Consider the following 23,754-nt stretch of genomic DNA (forward strand, 5'->3'; position numbering starts at 1 on the left):
ATTTGGTTCAATCGTGATTGTGAGGTGTATTCTACAGTATATGCATGAGTAAAAACAAGCTATAGAATTATTTCATCTCTTTGTTTCGAAATGCGCATCGTTTGATAAACAAATCCAACGATCGACATACGGTTTGTTTTCAAAATATAATAGAAGTCATCTAAAGTGCTGCCTGTAGAAGCGGTTGCCAAAATTCTAGTGTTGAAATCATCATAAAGGGAGTGTTGCCGTTATGACTAATTTTCACTCTTCGTCTCTTTCCCTATTCTCTTTGACGGTACCCTGTTGGTTACATTTGTATACCTTATGTCAGATCAAGGAAGAAAAAAAAAATTAAAAAAATATAAAATTATAAATTCAGAATCAAAACAAGTATGACCCAAAAAAGCTCCTACGCCTTTCACCAGTAGCTGGTCGAAAACACTTTACGGTGCGATCTTTTCAATTTCGTCCGAGTTCTCCGCGTCTAGCAACTGAATCTTTTTCCGGAAGTGTTTTTCGATTGATCTGCAAATCATCATGCTTCGATCACTGCCCACTAGGTTGATGGTGATTCCGTTCTGTTAAAGAAGTGGGAAGAAATACAATCTATAGGATCACAAGAATTAGTCACACCGAATCTACCGGTGCGTCTAATTCGATGTAGATACGTTTCGCAATCGGCTCGTCCCTACTAATCCATCGGCAGGTCGAAGTTGACGACAATGGTCACCTGTTCGACGTCGATACCTAAGACGAAAGAATCTCTCCGTAACCTGGTGCTGTAGCCAGAATCAAGTGGTGGAACTTACCCCTGGACAAAACGTTCGTTCCAACCGTTGCTCCACCGTGAGATCACCGGACAGTACCGCTACCGAGTGACCATCCTGGGACATCCTGCCGGTCAACCAACCGGCCGTTTTGCGTACCTGTTTCGATCGATTAACAGTTCTGAAAATAAGTTTACTTGGAGTTTACAACTGTCCTATACATCATATGACAGAAAATGATCGCTTGTCCGACGGTAATCACAAAATTTCTCGTCCTGGTTGCGGAACTTGACGTAGTACTGTTTGATGTTATCGAGTGATTCTTGCTCCCGCGCCTGCCGAATGACGATCGGATTGGGTACGATGTACTCGGCAAACTCCATCACCTCGCGCTCGTACGTGGCCAAGAAGAACACCGACCATAACACCCGCCTCGTCCAGTACAAAAATGGATAACTAGGTCGTACGTCCTGAACTTTATACCCCAGTCCATTAGCTTGCCGGGTGTTCCGATGATGATATGATTAGTCAGCTTCGGCCCTTTGACGGTCTCCTCACCGCGAACGGCGTAAGGAAGTTTGATTTCCGGATAAAACTTTGCCATTTTGGCAGCTACTTCCCCCTTCTGAATTGCCAGCTCATACGTGGGGGAAAGGCAAATCACCTGCAGATAGTTTTTTAACTGATGGACTCAACTGAGCATTGCCAGCACGAAGGCAGCGGTTTTTCCTGTTCCCGACTGACTCTGGGCGATTATATTCCGTGGCGGACCGGCCAACAGAGTAGGTAGAGCCATCTCCTGAATCTTGGAATGGGCGTTGAAACCCATCGCATAGACTCCCTGAAGTAATTCCGGCTTCACGTGCAAAGCTTAGAAAGTTGTAACCAACCAACCGGCGAAGAAGAATCCTTCCGCTGCACCTTCAGATCCAGCTTTGATTCTACTAGACCTTAGCGAACATCTTTCATTAGCAAACTTGCATCCGCCGGGCTAAAAGATTAGTCACGGATAATTTTAAAGCTGATACTAAATATTTCGGGAGAAAATTTAGAATAGGACGTAAGCAACCATGAGATTCTCTTTGGGGTCTTTCTCCTCTGTTTGTTACTTGGTCGTTTCAATATTTAGTACTCAACTCTTTGCCTAATATTTTAGTAAAAACCATCGGCTATGTACTGGAAAATTAGTGCAAAGTGTTATAGTGACGTCATAATCGAAAGAGAAAGTAAACAAAGGGAGGCTGTCAATGTTCCTTATGTCCTAATTAAAATTTTCTGCAGATTTCGACTTACTTGAATGCCTCTGCATCTTCCGCGGAGGAAGGTGTTTCTCCATTTTCTCTTGCAGCTTGTTTTTCTTCAGGAGAAGTCAGAATTTCCGTAGCTACCGAACTTTAAACATCAGGTGCAGCTTTGGTTCTACTGCCGGTGGACTAGGTTTTTCCGCATTCTCTTTCTCTGGACTGCCAGCCGCCGGCTCTGAATCCTTATCCTTGGTGATATGTACTCAGTTCGCTAACCTATTTGTATTGAAAAGAAAAATTCAAATCCCATCCCAATGATCGCTTCAAAAATAGGTTATAACAAAAAAACACTTACCGTGTGCAGAAATTTCTTGATCCGTCGTCTTTTTGACCCAGTTATCGGTAGCGCTTGCCATTGTTTCGATCGGGTATTAAAATTCAATAGCAAGGTACAAAGTATGGGAAATCGTCCTGAATCAGCACGGGTACTGTCCCTCGGGTGGTTTATTCCTTGCAATTCGCTAAAATTTTGACCAGAGCGACCTTGCGGAAAAAATAATGCCTTCTTTTGCCTGCTCACTTCCCTGCCATGAAACCGATGATGAGCGCTTATTCCAAACGGTTAGCCGATTGAACATGACGTGCCATTATGTTTGTTCTGTGAATGTGTGGACATCTAGATATGCAAAAGAATGTTTGGAGGAGGGATGCTACTGGTAAATACATACTGAAAGAGAAAGTCCTTACCGAGCATCTTGATGTTGTTTTCTGTTGGCCCATTATCACTGCGTTCTCTTGCTGGGTGATTACCATGATTATATGTTGTTGGTGTTCGATCTGAAAAAATCATAATAAAAAAATATCCGTAAATGAGTGAACCCGAGCTTTTAAAAAAGAATAGGGTATTACACTACAATGTACTAAACACGGTACTGATCCTTTCGAAATAAAAAAGGTAATAAAAATGCCTCACCTTGCCGCACCAACTGAATAAAAAAGTCCTCCTGCACACCGCATGGTACAGTATAGTATGCTGCTGCTACTGTTTGAATGTGCTGTTGCTATCTTTTTTGCAGTTGGTCAATGGTCTTCTACATTTGGTTTGGATCTATTGCACTAATTGCGGTTGCTGACCAGGTTGTACCGTCGGTTGAACGTTATTGCTACCGACCTTTAGGATGATGGTCATGGTCTGGAGGAAGAAATCTTAATTTTCTGATGTTGTGGTTGAAGGTGGTTCTGCTGCTGAGCTTGCTGTGAAATGTTGGCGATAAGCACTCGAATAGTGATTGCTTGCTGCTGCTGGAATGGAATCACGAGCACTGTGGAGGCAGTGATATTTTCATGCAAGGAACTAGTAGGAACCAAGGCTGGAATATGACGTTTGTGCTTGAATTCGATTTCTCTAAATCAGGAAGGCAACCACTGGTAAAAATAGTGGCAGACAAGTTTTAAGGTAGAATGTGCCGATGAAATGTTTTCCGATGTGTCCATCATTCGTAAACTCCTATTGTTCGTTTGAGCAGTAATTGCTATGTGGTCCTTTTTTGAGGGGTTGTTGGCTGTTGCTGGATTTGGAGTAGTTGGTACTGCTGCGGTTGTATCGATTTAATGTTGGTTGGATGATTGCCAGATCCAGGATGTTGAGACAAGATTAGTTGAGCTTATTTGCTTTGTTCGGGTGTGCTACAAATAATATTAATTATTTAAATTTAATTGTTTAAAACTAGAAACAATCACACTTCCAGTAATATTTTTAAACTTACCATTCAAATTCGAAATATTGAATTTATAAACTACGAAATTTTGACAGGTTGCGATGAAAAAAATACAAAAAATTACCAATCTTGTGTTTTCTTATATTTTTTCATTGCAACCTGTCAAAATTTCGCGAGCCTCCGTGCGAAATAATACCGATGACCATTATTTCGCAAAGAAAAAGTTTGCCTTGGTGACAGCGCATAGAAAGCAGCGCTGTCTCGCGGAACTATTATGAATCTTATCGTTTGTCGAACCGTGTTTCAGCTAACTTCATTTTTCGTTATCGTTTTCGCGATAGCTGCGTACCGCTTACGAAATGGAAACGAAATTTTTTTTCGCGAACATTTCGCGACGTTTTTTATGCATAGGTTTTGTATAGGAAATTTCATTTCGCAAGAGGTGCATACTTAGCTTGAATTGTCAAACAAACGTCTAATGGATTGCCTAATTGAGCAGACCAATCGTGCAATATAAATAAACATTACTCATGCCTGAGTTGGAGGAGATAAGTATTGTACATTAAAAAAGAAATTTCAATTTTCGTCAGAATTTGATTCAATCGTGATTGTGAGGTGCATTCTAGAGTATATGTATGAGTAAAAACAAGCATTAGAATTATTTCATCTCTTTGTTTCGAAATGCGCATCGTTTGATAAACAAATCCAACGATCGACATACGGTTTGTTTTCAAAATATAATAGGAGTCATTTATGTGGTTTTCGTTTGAAGCGAAACTGAGTCAGTTCCTAACCCCAACTGCTGTCAAAATGTATGAACTGACAGCAGTTGGGGTTAGAACCTGACTCAGTTTCAGGTTCAAGCGAAATCGCCATTAAAGTGCTGCCTGTGGAAGCGGTTGCCAAAATTCTAGTGTTGAAATCATTATAAAGGGAGTGTTGCCGTTTTGACTGATTTTCACTCTTCGTCTCTTTCACTATTCTCTTTGGTTGCGTGTACGTTTTTGGGACAATTGACCTTCCCGAATAGAAATGTACAGTAACAAAACCATGATTTTCACTGTGACAGTACAGTAATTTTACAATAATTTACAGTAAGTTTTAGTGTAATGCTACAATACAAAAACAATAAACTTTAACGTTTTTACAGTAAATTTCAATGTAAAATAGACTTTTACAGTGAAAAAGGGGGGTGGTTATGTATCTTAACATTAAAAAAATCAATTTTTCTCCATACATTTTTTTCTCGAAAACAGTAAAATTTAATGTGAATGCACTGTATCAGTTTTTTGCTGAACAGCGAAATTTATTGTTACATGAAATTTTATTGCAAATCTACTGTGAAAACTTGGCATCGAACAACGTTGAAACAGTAATAACTATAATATTTATTGTTTTATGATTGTTTGTAGGGTAAATGCTATTGTAAAATTCTATCCGGGTTTCTATTCCCGTTAAAAAAGAACAGACGCTGAACTATTTCGTGATGAAAACAAAATATTTTGCACTGCAAAAATCGGTTGAGGTTAGGTATTTCGTGATGAAAACAAGCCAATTTCCTATGGTTTGATTTTGCATCTGTGGTTGTAAATGAGCTGTCAGAAATCTTAATAGACTTTTCTACGGCTCATGTACGTACACGTCACATGACACAAATACTACTTCACTAGCTGGTGGAAAATAATAAACAAAGACGGCTAAAGTAAATGGGATTGTTTTCAACCAGTAAGCTGCATTGGTGTTCGTGAGACTGGTCGACAAGAACTCAATAACCCGGCCTACCGATAACTACCGATAAACTTTTAGTCAAAGACGCTGAATCCCTCTGGATAAAGACTCGACACGTCAATCGTTTGTTTACCATTTATCTGTCAGTGTCATTCCAATCGAATACGAGATCTGTCAATGGCCCTCGTTCCAGAAGGATTCGAAGCGATTTTCTTCGGATTGACTTTTGACAGGTCTCGTGCTCGATTGGAATGACCTTTACAGATATTGTGTCTGCAGACAAAAATCAGAAGCGACTTGTCGCTCGTCAGCATACGTTACCCCAGCGAAGTTCATAGTTTCTTGATGTAGTCTAGACTTTGTTAAATGTTTTGATTATAAACAAATAATTCAAAACCAATCTTTTTGTGATTCTTAAAGAAAAAAATTCAAATTAGAGCCATACAATCGCATTTAAAAGTTCTATATTATGATATTCATTTATCATGATCTCACATGATTAAAATAAATAAGAAAGTGATTGATTTTTAGTAGCATGTCGACTATAACCATGACAACACAAAATATAAGATTAACTATAGTTTTATTGACGAAAATTTCTTTGTTTATTTTATTCATGAAATGACAATTCCACTGACGTCGCTAGAAATCTTCGCGTCGCTGGACTGTTCAGCGCATTGCAGAATAGTGCTGCAGCGACAATAAATAATAAGAATAAGATTGAGATGGCGAGTCTTTATCCAGTGGGATTCAGCGTCTTTACTTTTAGTGACCCTACCCAAAGAGAATAGGGAAAGAGACGAAGAGTGAAAATTAGTCATAACGGCAACACTCCCTTTATGATGATTTCAACACTAGAATTTTGGCAACCGCTTCTACAGGCAGCACTTTAGATGACTTCTATTATATTTTGAAAACAAACCGTATGTCGATCGTTGGATTTGTTTATCAAACGATGCGCATTTCGAAACAAAGAGATGAAATAATTCTATAGCTTGTTTTTACTCATGCATATACTGTAGAATACACCTCACAATCACGATTGAACCAAATTCTGACGAAAATTGAAATTTATTTTTTAATAGATGTACAATACTTATCTCCTCCAACTCAGGCATGAGTAATGTTTATTTACATTGCACGATTGGTCTGCTCAATAAGGTATTTTTGGCTTCACACTATTCGTCTCTTTCCCTATTCTCTTTGACCCTACCGATATTAAGGAATTCTATCTGGCCACCCTGCTCGCGTGCACGTGCATTGGAACAAACAGAACAAACATATTTATCTACATAATATTTTTGAACTGGAGCAAACGTACATGATTTTGAGTTGATTGTTCTTATTCGATAGTTATGCCGTTTTTAAAATTAGCTGGAAATTTAGCAATAGTTGCCTTCAACAAGAATATATATTTTGTGAACAAGACAACGAATTGGTCATATAAGGTCGATTTGAACGCACCGCCAGAGAAAGGTCATCCACGGAAATATTTTGATGCCGACAGTGGAAGTGAGGAAGATGTCTGCAAACTTCAAGACCACCAAAACAAAGAAATTAACGAGGAAAAAATAAACATAGTCTCTGCGGAAGTGCACGAAACAATATTAGCTGTTTCTACAAGCGACAAATCATTGTTGCTTTACGAGAGCGAGGATTTTAGTAAAGCTGGGAGTCTTAAGTTGTTATCCCGACGGTTTGTGGCAAGAACCACCAGTTGTATGAAATTTGCAGGTAGTGGCGAGTTTATTGTCGTTTGCGATAAAGGTGGAGATTGCTATGCATATGACTGCAAAGATTTCACAAAACCAGGGCAATGGTTATTTGGCCATATGAGCCAAGTGCTCGACGTACTAATAAATCCCGATGAAAGGTACGTGCATTACTTTTGTTGACACTGAACAAACAATAGAGTAGAATGGGGTCAAATAGGTATAGGGCATTATCTGTGCTATATTAATAGGCAATTCAGCGTTGGGTTCTTTTAACAAGTCTACTCATGCGACCAGAAAAACTCGTAACATCTTTTGTTAGTCCGATTCGTTTGATGTATAATCGAATCAACGATATAGACATCCAGCTGCGTTGGTATTGTGCCGTTTTGACGTTTGAATTGGAAGAAAAACATCGTTTACTTATGACATATTCGTTTTTGACAGTGCACTACACCGGTGTAGTCGGTGCTACACTCATTCAAACTTGGGTGTAATCAGTCTATCTCTTTCTTTGCACTACACCGGTGTAGCACCAAGAAAAAACGAAAACGCCATTACACGGCTAATTTGGAGGAAAACAAGCCGCTTCTGGGCTTAAAGGGAGGGCTGTAGTATAAAAATGCGAGATCTCTGTGCGTATTTTAAACATCTACCTCAATATATCTCAATTGCAGGGTTACCATATTCACAGATTTTTCTGTAATGTCACAGATTTTTTTTCACTAATTTTGATCACAGATTCTTTTTCACACATGACAGATTTTTGGCATTTTGATAAAAATTTCACAGAATTTTTAAGATTTATGGAAATATTGTGATTTTTCAGATTTTTTGGAAATTTATCACAGATTTTTTTCTTGTTTTAGTCATCACAGATGATAAAAAGATTTTTTTGGCCGAACACAGATTCGACACAGATCTTTCATTAGGGCCTAAGTCGCAATGTACTCAAATGGAGAAAAATCAGTTTCAATATTCGGCGAAGCTTTTCTAAATGTAGTTTTTACTGTATCGATTTTGTTGGCTATTTTCGGCAAATTTGAGACTAAGAGAAACGAAAGCAATGAAATTGAAAGACGGATAGGTATTCTAGAGCGAATCAGTTATAAACTTAGAACAGAAAACTAGAACTAGGCAGGCTCATATGGGCATGATCGAAAGGAAATGTGAAGAATTTTTTGCCTTCTGCATAGTAGGAGTTGGGCGTTCCACCCAAGTCTACCGCATGGTCTATGGTAGAACATAACTCATCATCATGTTTTACCGCCGACGCCGGCTAAAACATGATGATGAGTTATGTTCTACCATAGACCATGCGGTAGACTTGGGTGGAACGCCCAACTCCTACTATGCAGAAGGCAAAAAATTCTTCACATTTCCTTTCGATCATGCCCATATGAGCCTGCCTAGTTCTAGTTTTCCGTTCTAAGTTTATAACTGATTCGCTCTAGAATACCTATCCGTCTTTCAATTTCATTGCTTTCGTTTCTCTTAGTCTCAAATTTGCCGAAAATAGCCAACAAAATCGATACAGTAGAACCTTGCGGCAATTAAAACATAGTAACAAATGTAGTTTTTATTGTAGGTATAAATTACTTTATGACCGTGTTTTTCGGGAAGCATTTTTCGTTAAACCTTATGACAATATAACAAAGAATTTAATTCCTATGTGCTTTTAGTAGGTAGAAACTAAAAAAATGCTTACGCCCAATTTGCATCCCAGTCGTGATTTCGCCCTTCAGCAACCACCATTTGCGGAAGGGCTAAACTGTGTACATAATTTTCAGAAGGGCGCGGTAAATGGGCTAAACTGACTGTCTTGCTGGGTAGAGCTGGGTAAATGGGCGAGCTTGACAGTATACTTTTTAATAGGGCTCAGCAAATGGGCGCATAGAAACCCAATGTAAAAGAAAGGGCGCGTGAATCTTTTCTTCAAATTTCATGAAAATATCGAAATATTCGAATGTTTATGTGCAACAACTATCGAGTAGACATGATCATAGTAGATATTGCTTATCATTTATATAATAGAACCGCCGTTTATTCTTTTATTTGTGAATAACAACCGTACGCCCGCTTCTGTCTAAAAATGTAAGTTTGGCCTTTATATTCCATATGAGAAGAAGGGCCTAACTCGAAATCTCGAAGAAAATGCATGTTTCGCCGTTTTGTTTTCTTTAATTATACATCGAACTAAAAACCATTTTAACTAATTTTCACCTCAATCTTGTAGTATTTTTGTTGCATAATGTCGTAATAGCGAAAACGCAGTTTGTTTACATTTGCGATTTAAGCCCTAATGAAAAATCTATGTCGAGATTTCAATGTGGCATCCCTGCTTGCAGATTGCATTCTGACAAACTGTAAACTGCCAGTTTAAGCACTATTTAGACTCTCCGTGAAAATGAACGTGAACAAGTGTTGAATACCTTCCATTGTTCACGGTGGAAGACGTCGTGAACAGTTTCATCAGCGAACAACGATTTCACGCTCACCTGGCAGTTTACAGTTTGTCAGAATGCAATCTGTTATTCGACGGCGAACGTTCACCGTGAACAGCGATGACATTTATATTCACCACTCCGCATCAATTCCGCCCATCGTCGCGTGTACACTCCCGGTGAACAAGTGAATTATCCAGTGCGAACATATTTCACCGTGGAATATTTAAAATGATCGGGGAATATGAATATTATTGCATTGATTCAATTATATCGAATAATTGTGCATGTATTCGCTAAGTATATTAATGTACTATCGTTTAGTTCCAGTTTCATCAATTTCTATGCACTAATATGCGAGATATTGGAAAAAAACAATTTTTTTGCGCATCGAGTTCACGTTCATTTTCACCGAGGGTGTAAATAGGCCTTTAGCGTGAAATCGTTGTTCACTGATGAAACTGTTCACGGCGTCGTCCACCGTGAACAATAGAAGGTATTCAACACTTGTTCACGTTCATTTTCACTGAGATTCTAAATAGTGCTTTACAAGCGGCAGTGCCGGTGAGATTGATTTTATTTGCACTGCACGGAAACGAAAAACTACCTAAAATTGAGTTCCTTTGACTCAATCTCGAGGTTTCGTGGGGGAACTTAAAATTAGGTAAACCGTGTTGAAGGTAGTTTCCATTTAACCACGGCAAAAATTACAACTCATTGATAGGTTTTTTATACTCAAATTTAAGTTGAATTTACCTAATTTCGAGTATACCCCAAACAACTCAAAAGTACCTTCCTCCACGGAAGACCTCGACTGAGTCGAATCTCTCGTTTTGTTTTTGACAACACTAATAAGTGCGAAAGCGACGCACAACTCAAAAGTAATTTAAAAGAACTTATTCTGGAGGTTGTTTTATTTAACCGTGTGGTTGTTGCGTTGTGTGGATGATGGTGGCTTATTTCAAGCTTATATGATTTTCTACACTGCAAATAATCCGCACATTAAACTCAAGTGTTTAGCATTTAATTTTGCCGCTACTGTCTTGACACTTAGAACTCATGTGTCAGACATTTAATAACGCACTTCTTTGAAAACACGTTAGTTCCAATCTAAGACAAGACGTGACAATCGGCTTTTTATTTTTCTTTCGACATTCTTTTCGCACATTTTCACCCTGCCGAAATCTTCTGAAGTGTTTTTATTAATGGAAATGGAGTCTTGTTAATTTATTTCATGCTGACAATATTATATATCTTGAATCCACTATATTGGTGAAGGGAACCGATTTTCCATGTCATGGGTGTTTAGTAAGGTTTGATGAAGCCATTTTCTGAATAATTTTAGATTCTAGTGTGGTTTCTGTTGTATTTTTGTTAAAGTTAATGAGCCACGTATACGGTAAATGCATGATAATCATTTTTTCGCTTTGCCGCACAATTTAAGTTCAATTTATCATTTTTACTTTTTTAACGATAATAATTTTATTTGTCAAAAGTAATGACAATCTTTACCTATAAATGTAGCAACACTGCCACACATCATTTCGATATCCCTGCAGTAACATTGCGTACGGTGCAAAAAGTCAGAATCAACCAATCAGGAGCTGGACCATTCTGACGTAAAATTGGAACAAAAACGGGGGTAATGTCACGTCTTGTCTTAGGTTCCAATAGACGACACACTCAGAAATCGACAGTGATCGTGCCTGTACACACAGAAAAAAATATAGTGTATTGGTGTCGTCGGGCAATTCTAATCGACGAGAGGGAAGCGTCACAGGTAGACCCATTTGCTCTATTTGTCTACCGCAGAAGTGGTACGACGAATAGTGGCACCGAAAAGTGCCGCATCGACAGTGGGATTTTCGCAGCAAGCCACAGGTAGCCACATTTGTCTACCGAGGTGGTGGAAACGGAGAGAGCGCGCTTGTGGTGGTGATACCAACGAGCAGCTTAATCGGAGAGAGTTTTGAAGTGTTGCAGGTAGGACTATTTCTCTACTGAAGAAGCAACGCGACGAAGAAGGACAGCAAGTGTCACATTGTCAAACAACGGGCACCGAGTTTACAACGTAACACATGAGGTGTGTTCTACCGGTGTCTTCGTCACCTAATAGATAGTAGATAACAGGTATATTTTTCATTCCTTTTTGTGATAGTTTTTCTTACTAGGTAAAATGGATGAAGAGATGGGAGAACGAGTAACAGACCCTCCCCCTAAGCCTTATGCTGAAAATGTAAATCCGACTAGAATTAAAATTTACCCAGAGTCGTCAACGGGACCATGGATTGTATTTATTAGGCGTAAAGCAAAGGCGCTAAATATCATTCAAATTTCTAAAGATTTGACTTCGCGATTCTCGGATGTAAAAGAGATCGTCAAAGTTAATAAAGATAAAATACGCATTGTCGTTGGTAGTTTCAAACAAGCCAATGCAATTGCTTCTTGCGAGCTTTTTACGCGTGAATATAGAGCGTATATTCCTTCAAAAGAAATTGAAATTGATGGGGTCATCACAGAATCGAGTTTGACTGTTGATGACTTAGTTAAGCATGGGGTTGGTCGTTTCAAAGACACCATACTTAAAGACGTAAAAATACTTGAATGCAAGCAATTGCATTCAGTATCACACGAAGGAGATAAAAAAGTTTATCGACTGTCTGACTCATTTCGAGTGACTTTCGCTGGGTCTGCGCTGCCCAACTATGTCATTATCGATAAGATTCGTCTCCCTGTTCGCCTTTTTATCCCTCGTGTAATGAATTGCCTTAATTGCAAACAGCTTGGCCACACAGCCACTTACTGTTCCAATAAGGCACGGTGTGGCAAATGTGGGGGTTCTCATCAAGAGGATACATGCAATGAAAATTCAGAAAAATGCTTAATGTGCGGAGAAAACTCACATGAGCTCCCTGCATGCCCCATTTATAAATTGCGTGAGGATAAAATTAAACGATCCTTGAAGGAGAGGTCTAAGCGCTCCTATGCAGAAATGTTGAAAAATGCTACCCCTAAACCCATCTTCTTAGAAAACACTTACGCATCTCTATTTTCGGAACAGTCTGACTCTGACGGAGCGTGCGAAGGTACATCATTTGTTTTACCCGGAAATTCCAGAAAAAGAAAACAGTCTTCTTTTCCCAAGCTGCCAAGAAAGGGCCTTAAAATTTCTCCACCAATAGATAAACTGCGCCCAAAACCGAAAAATTCCGATTCAAAACCGAAATCAATTCCGCCCGGTTTTGGGAACGTACAATCCAAACAGAACACCATTACTGGAAATAATAAAATTTCGACTTCCTCTGAGCCTCAGCCGGGGGTAGGATTATTGAAATTTTCTGAAATTGTTGATTGGATTTTTAAAGCATTCAATATTTCTGAACCACTAAAGAGTATACTTTCAGCTTTCCTCCCAACAATTAGAACATTTTTAGAGCAGCTGATTGCTCAATGGCCCATCCTTGCAGCGATTATATCTTTCAATGGGTAATTCACCTCCTCCAATGAAAGATTTCATCACTGTTTTACAGTGGAATTGCAGAAGTATCATACCTAAAATTGATTCCTTAAAAATTTTACTGCATAATTTAAAATGCGATGCTTTTGCTCTATGTGAAACATGGCTTACCTCAAACATTAATTTCAACTTAAATGATTTCAACATTATTCGCCTAGACCGAGACACTCCGTATGGAGGAGTGCTTCTAGGAATTAAAAAGTGCTATTCTTTCTATAGAATTAACATCCCCATGATTGCTGGCATTGAGGCTGTAGCAGTCCAAACGAATATTAAAGGCAAAGACATGTCTATCGCTTCTATATATATACCTCCCAAAGTTCAAATTGGACAACGTCAAATTTTTGAGGTAGTGGAATCCATGGCTGCTCCGCGTCTGATACTGGGAGACTTCAACTCGCACGGTGTATTGTGGGGTTCCCTCTACAATGATAATCGATCCTCTTTGATATACAATGTTTGTGACGAATTTAATATGACAGTTTTAAATACTGGCGAATCAACACGCATCCCCAGACCTCCTGCACGTCCAAGTGCATTAGATCTATCTCTGTGCTCGACATCACTTCGGTTAGATTGCACGTGGAAGGTTGTACCTGATCCTCACGGTAGCGATCATTTGCCAATCGTTGTTTCAATTAACAGTGAATTAGGCCTTACGAATTCAATCAATGTTCCTTATGACTTAACACGAAATATTGATTGGAAAACATACGAAACATTAATTTCCACTTCTCTTGCTTCGACAGAAGAGCTACCCCCTACCGAAGAATATGAATTCTTAGCGGGTTTAATTATTGAAGCAGCAGAACAAGCCCAAACGAAATGCAATCCTGGAATGACAATAAATAGACGGCCCCCTAATCCTTGGTGGGACAAAGAGTGCTCTGATGCATATGAAGCTAAACAAGTTGCCTACAAAGAAATTATGAAACAGAAAGGGGGTATACGTGAGAACTTTGAAAATTATTTCATTTTGCAAAACAAATTTGACAGTATACGTCGTGCCAAAAAATCTAGTTATTGGAGACACTTCGTTAATGGCTTGTCAAGAGAAACATCAATGAGTACTCTTTGGAGCACAGCCAGAAGAATGAGGAATCGAAACGTGACTAATGAAAGCGAAGATTTTTCGAATCGTTGGATATTTAATTTTGCCAAGAAAATTTGTCCCGATTCTGCTCCTGCGCAGAAAATCACTCGCGATGCTCCCACAAGTAACGATTTCATAGATTCGCCTTTGACAATGATGGAATTCTCAATTGCACTCCTCTCATGCAACAATAATGCTCCGGGACTAGACAGAATTAAATTCAACTTGGTGAAGAATCTGCCTGACCTAGCAAAAAAACGCTTGTTGAATTTATTCAATAAGCTTCTTGAGCAGAACATTGTCCCGCACGACTGGAGACAAGTGAGAGTTATCGCTATTCCAAAACCGGGAAAACCAGCCTCCGATCATAACTCGTATCGACCGATTGCAATGCTATCCTGCATCAGGAAATTGTTGGAAAAAATTATCCTACGACGTCTCGACAATTGGGTTGAGGCGAACGGCTTGCTATCAGATACCCAGTTTGGTTTTCGGAGGGGAAAGGGAACGAATGATTGTCTGGCGCTACTCTCGTCAGAAATCCAACTTGCTTACGCAAAAAAAGAACAAATGGCGTCTGTGTTCTTAGACATAAAAGGAGCATTCGACTCAGTCTCCATTGATGTTCTCTCGGAGAAGCTACATCAATGTGGTCTTTCACCAATATTAAATAATTATTTATACAATTTATTGTCAGAAAAGCACATGCATTTTTCATATGGCGATTTGGCGACACTCAGAATAAGTTACATGGGCCTCCCACAAGGTTCTTGTTTAAGCCCCCTTCTCTACAATTTTTACGTGAATGATATTGATAATTGTATTGTCAGCCCATGCACTCTAAGACAACTTGCAGATGATGGCGTGGTTTCTGTTACAGGACCAAAAGCCTTAAATTTACAACAACCACTGCAAGATAGTTTGGATAATTTATCAAGTTGGGCTTTGAAGTTAGGCATCGATTTCTCTACGGAGAAAACAGAGTTGGTTTTTTTTTTTCAAGGAAGCGTGATCCAGCTCAGCTTCAGCTTCAGTTGGTTGGTAGAACGATAGCCCAAGTCCTGACTTTTAAATACCTTGGAATTTGGTTCGATTCTAAAGGCACATGGGGAGGCCACATTAGGTATCTAATAACGAAATGCCAACAAAGGATAAATTTTCTGCGAACAATAACTGGATCATGGTGGGGTTCTCATCCAAGTGACATGATAAGATTGTATCAAACAACAATACTTTCAGTAATGGAATATGGGTGCATCTGTTTCCGTTCAGCTGCGAACACTCACATTATTAAACTGGAACGGATACAGTATCGCTGTTTACGAATTGCCTTAGGTTGCATGCAGTCGACCCATACGATGAGTCTTGAAGTACTAGCGGGAGTTCTTCCTTTAAAAGACCGATTCTGGGATCTCTCTTCTCGTTTACTTATCCGATGTGAGGTTATGAACCCACTGGTAATTGAAAATTTTGAAAGACTTGTCGAGCTTCAACCCCAAACCAGATTCATGACAGTGTATTTCAATCACATGTCACAAGAAATAACGCCTGCTAGGTATGTTCCCACATACGTCAATATACTAGATACTCCTGAATCCACTTTATTCTTCGACACGTCCATGCAAGCAGAGATTCGTGGAATTCCGGATCATCTACGCTCGCGGGAGATCCCTAAAATATTCACAAGTAAATATCAACACATAGACTGCCTTAAAATGTTTTACACTGATGGGTCACGAATCAGTGAGGCCACTGGTTTCGGTATTTTCAACAATAATTTTTCAATTTCTCTCAAACTTGCAGAACCCGCCTCTGTTTATATAGCGGAACTAGCAGCAGTTCACTATAGTTTTCAAATAATTAATACTTTACCCCCGAACCATTACTTTATCCTCACTGATAGTCTCAGCACAATTGCAGCTCTACGCTCAAAGAGGATTGATAATCACGATCCATTCTTTTTGGGGAAGATACGAGAATCTCTGAGTAACCTGACAAGAAAATGTTATAAATTTACCCTAGTGTGGCTCCCCGCCCATTGCTCTATTGCGGGCAATGAGAAAGCTGATAATTTAGCCAAGATTGGTGCACTAGATGGTGAAATATATGAAAGACCCATCGCTTACAATGAATTTTATAGCGCTTCTCGACAGAGGACACTTACTAGTTGGCAAACATCTTGGGACAATGGAGATATGGGACGATGGCTACACTCAATTATCCCTAAAGTATCAACGAAGGCATGGTTCAAAGGATTGGATGTAAGTCGGGACTTCATCCGTGTGATGTCTAGGCTCATGTCCAATCATTATACTTTAGATGCGCATCTCCGTCGTATTGGGCTCGCTGAGGGTAATCATTGTGCTTGTGGAGAAGGTTACCATGACATTGAGCATGTTGTTTGGTCCTGCACTGAATATCGTGAAGCCAGATCACAATTAGTAGATTCTTTACAAGTCCGAGGAAGACCAATCCATGTTCCTGTTAGAGACATCCTGGCGTATCGCGATCCTCTATACATGGAACTTATCTATCATTTTCTAAAAACAGCGTCTGTCAAAATTTAATTAAATTCGTCTCCTCATACTCTCATCCAAGGCTAATCATTCACCAATTAAAGTGTCCTAGAATATTTAGTTTTTAAATTTAGACAATAACAGAAAAAAAAGTAAATAAATACACCCGAAAATACTAGATCAGTATGAAATACAACAATGTAAGAAAAAAACAAACAATAAAGTGATTTCAGTGTTAGTTTTAGACAAAGTACTAGTATAGTTAAAATTAGTCTTAAGGATTTTTGTAACGTGCTATGTAAAAAAAGAAACTGGCGTAAAAAGCTTTTGCAAATGCCGTGTCAAATAAACGTATGGAAAAAAAAATAGACGACACACTCACGCTTCAAATGCATGGCGTATTCAAATTAAGTGAACGACAAATAAATATTGCATGAATTTAAGTTTGCATCGAATTCAATGTTATATCATTTCCTATAAAAGCCATTTGCAAAAATATTGATTTTTAAATGGGAGAACATTATATGTTAATGGCAGTAAAGATTCTTTAGATTGATTAAATATTTTTTTATTTGAAAATAAAAATATATTATAACGATATACATTGTGTAAAATAAGATTATAAAATATTCTTACATGAAAATTGAATTAAAACATTCATCATTAACGCGTCTCTTCTTCCATATATATATATATAAATCATACAGCTGCCAAAAATAGTGGACCATCGATTACATTATCTGCAAACGCATGTTAATATATAATTAATGCAAATAAATATCACAGAGAACAGACGTCCATCTTCAGCATACAACTTGTGTAACATCTCTAACGGTTTCGAAGGTAGTTGGCATATCCAAACCAGGTGCGCTCCTGTCGTCACGTTTTTTGTGACTGAGTTCGACTGAATTGACAGCGGTTATTCCTCTCCCCAGTCAAACTAGTCCGGAACCGGTTCGGACTTCCAGCATGAATTCCAGTTCAAATGCATCAACCGATAGAGTCGGAATCGGTTGTTTTCTTTGAGCCAGATTCCGTACTGAATCCATTCAGGATTTCGAATCGGTTCCGGAATGGATTTGACGGATAGTTGAGATAGGTTGGTGTGGCCGCGCTAGTGTTCAAATGTTTACACACGCATATAAATTCAAATGTTTACACACGCTTTTTAAATATTTTTGTTCGATCATGGATGTCTGTTCTCTGTGTAAATATTTTTAAGCGTTAACTTACCATCCAAAACCTTCCAAATTTTCCATGTCTTGAATTAGATATTTGCGCATGTTTTTACACTTAATGTCACCGAAATTGTCAAAAACATGGCCAAAACGTTTACTATTCAATAAGCTTACACTTACAAATTAAATGCGATAACATTCGCCCTTCGGGTGACACACTTATAATTTAAGTGTTATTTTATTGAAGGGCAAAAGGAAAATGCTTGATTTTTCAGTGTGGTTTGAAACTCAAATCTTATGTGTTGAATCTGTTCTAAAAAAAAGTGTGCCCCTCGGCATGATACTGTACCTTGATGTGGTCCGGGGGCTTTTCCACCAAAGCAGTATTACAGTGATTATATCACAGAAACTTGGGATACGATTATTTTATTATCAACTGCCATGGTCAAATCATATACAATGTGTTCTCTCTGCAGGCACTCTTCTTTTGTTGATATATTTTCAATTAGATCCATGCTAACACTCACTAACACAAATTGTTTATTCTCTCATATACACTAACAATCTCTCATTCCAAACGTACAAACGTGGCCTGCGCGATAACACAAACCTGGTCACAAATACGAACGCCCGCGATCTCGCCAATATTCAAACACCCCGATTGATTGGGTGAACGTTGGAACCTAAGCTCGCGCAATCATGAATCGGTCACGTCCAAAAGTCTCCGCTCTTGATCATAGCAGCCCAAAATAATGCATTTAGTTGCACCAATAGAAATAAAAACTAGACAAGACGTCCACGCGCGATCATTGAAGAATACGCGAACATGCGAATCGCCACACGCTTGTAAAAATAATGTGTCCGCGCGAAGTTACATACATAATAGCACACGCGACAAAATCGTCCACATACAAACGCTCGAGTCCTTCGCGATCATCCACGCACGACCACACCCACGATCTCGTAAAAAGTATAACACCCCGGTTTAGCACTTATAAATTAACAATCCCGGTATCACGAGTGAACCTCCAAATGCCCGTGTTCGCGCGATCATGAATCGGTTTCGTCCGGAATCCCCTATTCTCGGCCCTAGTAGCATAAGTCCAATGCCTTCAGGTGGACCAATCAAAAATATAATGTTCATATTCACTAAACTACATAAAAATCGAATGTATACACACAAAGTCACATACACGCGACATACAAATATAAAAATGCTTAAGCCCTTCGCGACCATCGCAACATATACCCGCGCTCTTCCAGACATTATAACATCCCGGTGATAATATGAACGTCTCAGCACTTGTAATCACTCAAACGCAGTCTCAAGCGTGAACCTACGCACTCGCGCGATCATGAATCGTTCACGTCCGGAAGTCTATATCCTCGATTCCAGAAGTCTAGGTCCATGTCTTCAATTGAATCAATTAAAAATTGAATTTCATGGGTTAACACGCTGACACTTCAAATTTAAAAGTGATGACAGTCGATCGTGTCATCGGGTGGCACACTTAAGTTTTAAGTATAATTTTCTTAATGGAAAGTTCTTGAACTCTCAGTGTGGCTTGAAATTTAAAACTTATGTGTGAAATCTCTTCGAAAAAAAGTGTAGATTATTTACAATGTACTGAAGATTTGATACAAGTTGCGTGGTAAAGCTAACGACTTTATAAAGTATTGCTACACTACCTGCAAAACTAAAAGTACTCGGTCCTCAGAGCAAATTGAGAAAACTTTTTACGTATCATCGCATAGAGAGTTTTATAATGACCAGAGGCACCTGATATACAAACTGATGTTATAAGTATTAATAGTTTTATTATAACTTAATCCTACAAGTTTAAAACGAAATCTTAGATTTCGTCCACAGGTTTGTCACTAGGGTTCGCAGTACCGACCCTTTTTGGCGAGAACCGGTACTACGGTACTGAAGCCCTCAGTACCGGTAGTACCGGTAAAGTACCGGTACTCAAAATTGTTTTTAAAAAATTCGAAAAAAAGTTTCAAAGTGAAATTGAATGCTCAAACTGATGACCTCATTCTCAGATGGTTGATTTGTGCTGATCAAAAAACATGTTTATTGTTTTTAATTGATGCGGAATGGCATGACTCATTTCAGCAGAAAATATTTTTCGAATACGATACCTTCTTTTATTTCGAAATCTAGGCCACTTTGAAATCAATAACTGCTATGCAGTGCGACTTTTGTCGACTTCAACAGATGGTAAATGTAAGAAACACTATTAACAAATCAAATTAATTATCAAAGCGAGAATGGCAGTAAATCCGAGCAGGTTGCTCGCATTTCCTCTCTTGATTTTCTGTAAATTGGTTTCGACCTGCAAACCAAAGCTCCTTGCTTTTCTGTAAACTATGGAGTTTTGCTGAATGTTCCGATCACCAATAATTACAAATCGCCCCATTTGAAGTAGTTCACCAAGTCTAAAATTGTTAGCTTCTAAATCGCTGTTCATTCTTCTATAAATAAAGGTTTAAGAGCAAACCAATGACATGACTTAGACCATAGTCTTATCACACGCCACCCAGTGAATAATGGAAACCAATCAGAATGTCGCTAATAAAAAAAATCATAGCAAATTTTTACGTCTCTTACACGGTAGATGTGAATATTTTGAAATTTAGTACAAGATCGTTAAAATTTAATTTCGACGAAATAAAGCAGGAATTTAAACATACCGTTCAGTACAACGGGAGCTAGTAATGTTTAACTTATTAGAAGGTAATTAATATAATCAAAAGTCATCTTGAAGACCGATACTTCGAGACAGGTCCCCCTAGAGACTCCACATATTTTTCATAAAAAAATTCATGGTACCGAAAATACCGGTACTGGCTTTTGTTCAGTACCGGTATTACGGTACCAAAAATGGGTCCGTATTAGACTGCCCTGGAAAATAATGAATTTTTTAAAACGCAATCGGCCCACCCCTGATTTGATTCCTAGTCCCACCAGGAGTATTTGCACCAAATTTGAAGCAAATCGGATAAGTCTAGCTATCGGACCAATGTACCTGAAGTTTGTATGGGATTTTTCGACAATTTACATGGAGAAAACCCACTAACTCGCATTTTTGCCGCTAGGTGGCAGTGTATGTATCGTATTATCACTGTAAGTGAAAATAAGAAAGATAATTTAATTGTCTACAACTTTGCCAAAGACTACTAGTGAATCAGGCTTTGTTAAAAGAAGTTATTAAACTTTTAACGAAGTGATGTCTGAGTCAGTTTTGTATGGGGCCTAGCAGTGCATGGTTGTGTATCTGTAATCGATTCCCACAAACTATGCATTTTTGTGAAATAATCGATAGGTTTAGCCCAATAGTATGTTCAGAAGAATTATAAGACATAATACGAGTTATGTTTTGGTTGGAAAATTTTAGTTCCAACTATGACCGCATAGAGGGCGCCAACACTAACTTTTCATAGAAGAGAGATAGACTATCAAGATGTTCGAAAGAATTATTGTAAAATTCCTGTTCTACAACTTTGTGGAAGACACCTAATTTCTATCTATTTCCCTAGAAAAGTTAGTGTTGGCGCCCTCTACGTGGTGAAATGTGGAACTAAAACGTTGTAACCAAAACATGGCTCGTATTTTTACTACCATTCTTCTGAATATATCATAGAGCTAAATCTTACGGTTATTTCACAAAAATGTTTAGTTCGCGCAAATCGAGTACTGATACACAACCATGCACTGCTAGGCCCCATACAAAACTGACTCAGACATCACTTCACTAAAAGCTTAATAACTTCTTTTATCAAAGCCGAATTCAATAGCAGTCTTCAGAAAGGTTGTAGACAATTAAATTATCTTTCTTATTTTCACTTACAGTGATAATGTGATACATACAGCGCCATCTAGCGGCAAAAATGCTAGTTAGTGGGTTTTCTCCATGTAAATTGTCGAAAAATCCCATACAAACTTCAGGCACGTTGGTCCGGTAGCTAGACTTGTCCGATTTGCTTCAAATTTCGTGCAAGTACTCTTGGTGGGACTAGGAATCGAATCAGGGGTGGGCCGATAGGGGTCATTTTTTTCCTGTCACTCTAGTCCGTATTCCCGGGATTTTCGGTACCAGTATTACCGGTGCCACAACCCTACTTGTCACTATCATTAAAATTAGGTATACGCTTGTGGCGATAATTAATTTTCGTACAACATCACAATTGAGCGTACATCCGTTATTCATTTGTTCATTTGTCTATTATTTTGCGTGGAAATCGTTAAGGCTCAAGTTAATTTTTTTTGAGCATGTGTTAGAGTTGAGCGCTTGGTGGTATGCGTAGAAAAAATTGTGTACAGCTTTGCCGCCGATTTATCCTAGAAAGCATGCATTGAACTCTAAAAGAAGAAAATCAGTCGATTTAGGCTGTGAACCATTTGGCGATTTTCTTTAACTTTTAGTTAAAATTTGACAGTTCGAAAGTTATTTTCCCTTGAATGGAAAAATTTAACCGAGAGAGTGAACCATTTCAAAAGTTGACATATGGATAGTTATTTAGAATTTACAGCTGCGATGACTTGGTAGAGGTGTGAACGTTTGTCGATATTTTAAAATTAGTTTTTTTCTTATTGCATTAAGTATGACAGTCATAGCCACGAAATGTAAACATCCACATCATGAATTAACTCAAACAAATCTTAATACAACACGTTATCGTTTCCATCTTTATCCCTTAATTTTGTATTGAAAAATATTGATAACCTCAATTAGGTACAGGAAATGTTTCCACCTTTTTATTCTGCATCATGGGCAAAATTTTAACCATCGAGCTGTCCAATTTAACTATCGCTCCACAGAGAACAGACGTCCATCTTCAGCATTCAACTTGTGTAAAATCTCTAACGGTTTTGAATGTAGTTGGGATATCCAAATCAGGTGCGCTACTGTCGTCATGTTTTTTGTGGCTGAGTTCGACTGAATTGACAGCGGTTATTCCTCTACCCAGTCAAACTAGTCCGGAACCGGTTCGGACTTCCAGCATGAATTCCAGCTCAAATGAAAGAACCGATAGAGTCGGAATCGGTTGTTTTCTTTGAGAAGGATTCCATACTGAATCCATTCAGGATTTCGAACCGGTTCCGGAATGGATTTGACGGATAGTTGGGATAGGTTGGTGTGGCGGCGCTAGTGTTTATCGTTTATTAATTCAAATGTTTGCACACGTTTTTTAAATATTTTTGTTCGATCATGGATGTCTGTTCTCTGTGATCGCTCTGTCAATTTCAACCATGCTCCAGAGTAGGGTATTTTGCAAATAACTTTCGAAGTGTCAGCACAGAGAACAGACGTCCATCTTCAGCATTCAACTTGTGTAAAATCTCTAACGGTTTCGAAGGTAGTTTGGATATCTAAACCAGGTGCGCTACTGTCGTCATGTTTTTTTGTGGCTGAGTGCGACAGAATTGACAGCGGTTAATCCTCTACCCAGTCAAACTAGTCCGGAACCGATTCGGACTTCCAGCATGAATTCCAGCTCAAATGCGTCAACCGATAGAGTCGGAATCGGTTGTTTTCTTTGAGCTAGATTCCATGCAGAATCCATCAAGGATTTCGAACCGGTTCCGGAATCGATTTGACGGATAGTTGGGATAGGTTGGTGTGGCGGCGCTAGTGTTTTTAGTACATTAATACAAATGTTTACAAACGTTTTTTAAATATTTTTGTTCGATCATGGATGTCTGTTCTCTGTGGTGTCAGATTTTAACTAAAAGTTAAAAATTTCACCAAATGGTTCACAGCCTTATTAGATTATCAGGTTTCAAATCATGCCAAATAGCTGGTGTAAAAACAATTGACCAGGCGGGATGGTGTTTTTGAAAAAGTGGC

General features: G+C 38.6%; 1 protein-coding gene and 1 pseudogene across 1 annotated transcript in view; one reads left to right on the forward strand and one right to left on the reverse strand.

Annotated features, from left to right (window-relative positions):
- LOC131677991 (DEAD-box helicase Dbp80-like) lies at positions 1-1,718 on the reverse strand (annotated as a pseudogene).
- A 4,956-nt stretch (positions 1,719-6,674) lies between these two features.
- Positions 6,675-23,754, forward strand: part of LOC131677996 (tRNA (guanine-N(7)-)-methyltransferase non-catalytic subunit wuho) — a 62,357-nt gene continuing 45,277 nt past the window's right edge. Inside the window, exon 1 of the mRNA XM_058958107.1 lies at positions 6,675-7,312. Within this exon, the coding sequence (XP_058814090.1) occupies positions 6,795-7,312 (518 nt within the window). The 5' untranslated portion in view covers positions 6,675-6,794. The remainder of the gene's footprint in view (positions 7,313-23,754) is intronic.

This window comes from Topomyia yanbarensis, chromosome 1, assembly GCF_030247195.1.
Source record: "Topomyia yanbarensis strain Yona2022 chromosome 1, ASM3024719v1, whole genome shotgun sequence".
NCBI lineage: Eukaryota > Metazoa > Arthropoda > Insecta > Diptera > Culicidae > Topomyia > Topomyia yanbarensis.